The 6000-nt window shown below is 39.9% G+C and overlaps 1 protein-coding gene across 1 annotated transcript in view; it reads right to left on the bottom strand.

Annotated features, from left to right (window-relative positions):
- The window catches only part of LOC129820986 (ganglioside-induced differentiation-associated protein 2-like), a 43300-nt gene continuing 37300 nt past the window's right edge, over window positions 1–6000 (bottom strand). Inside the window, exons 13-14 of the mRNA XM_055878172.1 lie at window positions 4961–5104; window positions 1–1137 (exon numbers count right to left, since the gene is read on the bottom strand). Of these exons, the coding sequence (XP_055734147.1) occupies window positions 1096–1137; window positions 4961–5104 (186 nt within the window). The 3' untranslated portion in view covers window positions 1–1095. The remainder of the gene's footprint in view (window positions 1138–4960; window positions 5105–6000) is intronic.

Here is a 6000-nt window from a genome sequence, read left to right as displayed (position 1 = left end):
TCAGAATGGTACGACTGTTTATTTTCACATCTTTACCTTAAAATTAAAAACTACATCTTGGCTAAGAATGTATTGAGACAGAATGTAATTGAGACGCAGCTCAAATCTCAGATGACTGCATCCTTTCTCTATGGACCACTAAACAAGACTAACTTCAGCTGATACTCAACCATGAATTACTGTATAGCCTATACAATGTGTGGCTCTCAATACAGTCTTTTATTCACTAACATGTCTCAGGAAAGCGTGTGCGTTCAATGACAGAAGAGCAAAGCTGGTATACATTGAAATAATAGCACAATATAACAGAGTAGATAACAAAGGAGAAATCAAGTTAACGTACATATGAAGAATCTGACTGCATGTCTAACAAAGTTGATTTGGTATTCAGAGAAAAGCAGTAGGTTTGAATGTAGTATAATTATGTTTACGGTATCATTGTGTTTCATGTGAGGCACATTCTAGTTTCCATAAACTTGATAAATGATTTCAACTGTGTGCGTTAAATAAGAAACAGAGTAGATGGAAAGGGATAGTGTGGACACTAGGTTATGGGACACCTAAAAACAGCTTCACAATTAAGCAGCTTGTGATTGTGATCACATAACCTTCAACCTACCATTTGGTGAAGTTGTGCAAAAATAAAACATTTGAAACATGAGTGATGTCTCTCCGCGTTCTCACACACACGGGCAGGATTTTAAGACAGGCCACCAGTGTGTCCTGGGATAGGTTGGCGAGTTCACACAGGCTCCGTCACAGAGAGACCCATTCGTCTGTCCGTCAATCTGTCTGTCATCTGATTGTATCGCACTGCTAATAAAAAACATAATCCTAGGTTCATTAGTATCCAGGCTTTTCAGAGAGTGTCATCGTCCATCATATTGTCCTTGTGAGGTCCCAGGCAGAGCAAAATCAACTCAAAGTCCACCTAGGCCCACTGAGGCCCTGGGTGGCTTATAATCTGGTAAAGGAGCTAAACCACAGAGTTCCTGCTGGTCAGAACCAGGAAGTGGAGCCAGTTATGTGACTAGATGAAGTGAGTCTAAAATAGTCCTTGGCCTTTGATCTCAGTCAGAGTTCTGATTGGTCCATTCATAGGCTGGGCGAGTGGGCGGGGTGGTAAGCCCCATTCACCTAAAATACACAGGGACAACACATACAGTACAGGGTATTGTCATTATAATGAGGTTAGGCGTTTTTCTATCAGGTTACACACAGCACTGTGTGTGTGCAGTAGTCAGCCGAAAGCATTTTGACTGGAAAATCCAAAGATATTACCAAAAAAGGCAATGAAAGCATAATGAAAGATATTAAAAGAGCCATAGTATAATTTTCTCATTCATTTGTAGGCCTGGTTTGCCTCTGATTTAGTTAGATAACTCCAGTGACAAATTGACTTTTGAGTAGAACACAAACCTGAATAAATATACAACTGGCACATGCCAACTAAATGTCTCTGGATAGGAATGACTACTGAGTAAACAACCCTTCTATATAAAGCAGTGGCGGTTGGTGCCGTTCAACATTAGGGAGGATTTTTATTTTATGAGCATGGCCTTATTTCTATTACAGCATATTGGATAACTGTCATTCATATTCCATTCATCCTGTTCAATGTAACAGTGATAGGTTTAGGCTACTGCATGATACTTGAATTTGCCCTATACCCATCATGAGGTTGCTACAACCTAGCCTACAAATGAAAGTTTATAACGTAGGTGCACAGATCGAGACAAATTGGAGTAATCAAGGTGACAAACATTCAATACCGCCTTGCACACTCTTGCCTGCATCTAGATGACCTGGTGTGTAATCTTTAGTCCAAACAAAACAATAGTTTTTTTGGACAAATTCAGGTAGGTCCCTCGTTTCATTTGCTTCCATTTAAGACATTTTTTTCCAACAGAATCAGCAGAATGAATACACCCCTGATCACCCACAGTTCACTTTCATAGCAGCCACATACAGCATTTATCACTCTGCTCATTGTATAATTCCTTCTCACATCTATGCACTCTCCTCCTCTCATCGCTTGTGGACTTCAGTACACAACAGAACAGCTGTCTGTAACCAGGCACAAAAACCTCTCCAAGCAAAACCTTCATACCATAAACGTTAATCGCTACACAGCCGACATCGTTGTCACCATATTAACATTAAAAGTCAACAAACTGGAATTAACACATTAGTAAACCCACTATCCAATCCATGTGTACAATCACACAGTACAGTGTACAGCAAGCAGTTGCACAGTCGGGCCCCGGTGGCAATAAATGAATAAAACTGAAAGCGAACCTTGACTTGGAAGAGTTGCAGTGTTGGATAGTTTAGCCAGCTAGTAAACTTGCTAGATACTCCAGTGGATGCTGAACACATTTCTAGTGGCAAATGTGTTAAATTATAGCCATGGTATAAAAGGGATAATCAACTCGGGGCTCCATGCGTTCTCTGGAAAATAATGCAACTTCCACGTCATTCATTTTTTCCCATAGAACGCATAGCCCCTGGTTGACTATCCCTTACATAGCTTTCACCTGGAAAGCCCAGGTGTTCTTTATGTTTTGTATAAATCAGTAGTTTTATCTAAAAACAATAACTTTAATGTTTCACTATTTTTAGGTCCTCCCCTTCCACTGAGGAGCCTGCACTGATATAAAGTCATTTAATGACAGTGTTTTTCTGGTACATTATTGTAACGGTGGACATCTCACTGTTCCCGTTTTTCTCCCCTAGAAAGTGGTAAACAGGCTGGTGCACAATAATAATACTCTGTCCACAGCCTTGTGGCTAAATCCAAATGGGACCAACATTTGGATCATTTGAAGGGCTAACGCCAGCCACGCTGCAGTTGAACGCAGATATTGATGCACTCATAGGCCAGGGTAGTGAGAGGAGAGACTGAGGTAGTTACCATAGTTAGCATTAAGAGCCAGAAGAAGTGCAACACCGTGCAACATCAACTCAAATAATCTACAGTCGGATAGATCCATAATGGAGCCTCCACTTCAAAGACATTCCCTCCTAAATATAATCCAACACAGACCCAAGCAAAACAAGGACAATCTAACCCAACCGACCCAGGCAAAACAAGGACAAGAGAAAGATCAGCATAATCAAGCACTCTAGCTTACAAATTAAACAACAACCAAAAAATACAACAAAAGGAATGATTGCATCGTTTCCCCTCTCTCTGGCTTATGTCAACACAAGATCAAATAAGAGCCATTGTGATACTCTCATTCCTTTTCAGTTCTGCTTTCCATCTGATTAAGGTTGATAACTCTGGATGACAAATTGAGTAGAACACACAGACCTGTGTAAATATACTAACAGGAATATCAAGTGTTTACATCCATCTTATATGGATACATGGCAGGTCAGAGTGGGTGTTGTGTCTCAATAAAACATCTGGAAAACAATGGGTACAATAATATCCACGTAGCGAGAAAGACAAAATAAACAAGCTACTTAGTGTTGTTGTAAGGCTTCATTTTAAACACAGTACAATATATTATCTAAGGGTATGCAGTTTACAGGCTATTGTAAAAACAGCCCAGATGATAGCATACATATTACTCCGGTCAAGGATATAACCATAGAACACAGTTGAATGCCCCTAAGCAACAAACTACTACAACATCACAGTCCTGGCAATGTGTTGTTTAGGGGAATCCACTTCATGCATTAAAACTTTGACATTAGATAAGGTATGAGAGAGGTCCTCCACATAGTCCTGGCAATGTCCTTTTGGTCATTTGTCATAGTGCTGTACTTCATTGTCTCACTGTTGTTTGGTCTACCTCTTTTGCTCTACCTCTCGCTCCTGCAGTAGAATTAACCAACTGTATTGTTTCCCATGGTAATTCCCAAAGAGCCGTGTTTCCCACCTCATGTTCTCAGGAACTATTTTTAGTGAGCAGGCCCTATCGCTTTTCAACCACCCTCAATGCTTTTTTAAGAAACAAAAACCTACATTTAGAAACCATTTAATGACATTTTTAACCTTGGAATAACCCAGGATAAATCCTTAAATTAACATTAAACTAAATAACAATTCCTGTTTCATTTCCAGTGATGGATCACACCCATTACAACAAATTGACCAAACTGCCATCACCATTAAGTTCTTTAGACATCTTGGGTTTACTCAAAAGTATTTGCAGAACAGTTTGCTGATTCTTTTTGCAGACAATTGGGTCTTTTGAACCTGACAAAAATAGTCTGAAGAAGATAAACTTACATTTTAAATCATAACACACAAGTGCAGCACTTAGGATCTGATACAACGTGGGAATATACAGTGCATTCGGAAGGTATTCAGACCCGTTCACTTTTGTAACAAAATGTTTACTTACAGCCTTGGTGGTTCCAAACTTCTTCCATTTAAGAATGTTGGCAGCCACTGTGTTCTTGGGGACTTTCAATGCTGCAGAAATGTTTTGGTACCCTTCCCCGGATCTGTGCCAATGGACAATTCCTTCGACCTCATGGCTTGGTTTTTGCTCTGACATGCACTATCAACTGTGGGACCTTATATAGACAGGTGTGTGCCTTTCCAAATCATGTCCAATCAATTGAACTTACCACAGGTGGACTCCAATCAAGTTGTAGAAACAAGTCGAGTCTCATAGCGGAGTGTCTGAATACTCATGTAAATAAGTCGTGTTTTAAACGTTTTTTTTATTTATACATTTGCAAAGATTTCTAAAAACCTATTTTCACTTTGTCATTATGGGGTATTGTGTGTAGATTGATGAGGCCCAAAAATGTATTAATTAATTTTAGAATAAGATGTGGAAAAAGTGAAGGGGTCTGAATACTTTCCCAAATGCATTGTGCCCACAATTCTGAATGCTTCCACCTGTGTGCGTGTGTGTGAGTGCGTGGAGCCCTGCAGATGTAAGTCAATTAGGCTAGTAAACTAGACAGAGACAGAGTGGTGTTTGTAGGCCCTCACCCGTGCGTCGTACTCCAGGACGAAGGGGGGGATGTCTATCTGTTCAGGCAGAATACAGGTGAAGAGCTGCTGGAGGGTCTCTACATGATGGACCTTCTCTTTCATCCCTGACACACTGAATCTTGTGAAGAACCAGGTGGACACCTGACACACAGAGAAATTAACATGATAAGATTAGATACATCGGGAAACACTGGTAATACTGGAAATAGCAACAACAATGTGTGTGTGGTCTTTGTTAATCCTGTGTCCGGATTGGGAAACCTGCCCTAAAGGCTCAATTGTAATACTGGTTTGTTTACCAAGCATGGATGCGTTTTGGCTGAAGCATTCCTGTGTTTAAGTGGTATTTTATTGAAACTAATTTACATCTCCCTAAAGTCCACTTATTAGGTTTGATTGAATATTGCCAATAGACTTCCACTCCGCTCTTTAGTAGCTCTGCTTCCCATTCCAAACCATTTAAACCCATTTACCACAATGCCTAGCCCCATCAGGCATACACACAACTCCTCTAAGATCATGGATCCTTAAAGTCGACCAATTATAATATTGCTACACTGTGAGCCTTGTCCCACCTAAAGGGCTGTGGGCGCCTGTGTGTGTGGAGTCCTGCAGTTCTAGGTCAGAAAAGGTTGTGAACTAGACAGAGCTTTGAAAACACAGTGGTGTCAAAGCAGCCAAAGAGATTGTTGCATTGTACATACACTGAATACATATACTGTATGTACAAGGTATTTGTAAAGTATATACAGGGGTTGGGGTCAATTTCATTTAAATTCCAGTCAATTCAGAAAGTAAACCAAATTCAATTTTTTTCCTTATTTAAAGTGATTGAAGAGAATTGGAATTTCAGTGTCTTTCCTGAATTGAAATGGAATTGACCCCAACCCTAGTACATGTACATATCCCAACAATGCCTTGTAGACAATGTAGTATACAGTGCATTCAGAAACTATTCAGACCCCTTGATTATTTCCACATTTTGCTACGTTACAGCCTTATTCTAAAATGGATTCAAAAATAAAATACATCTACAC

This window comes from Salvelinus fontinalis, chromosome 23 (genome assembly GCF_029448725.1).
Source record: "Salvelinus fontinalis isolate EN_2023a chromosome 23, ASM2944872v1, whole genome shotgun sequence".
Lineage (NCBI taxonomy): Eukaryota > Metazoa > Chordata > Actinopteri > Salmoniformes > Salmonidae > Salvelinus > Salvelinus fontinalis.
Note: the sequence above shows the minus strand (reverse complement) of the source record. Positions and strands in the feature narration are given on the sequence as shown.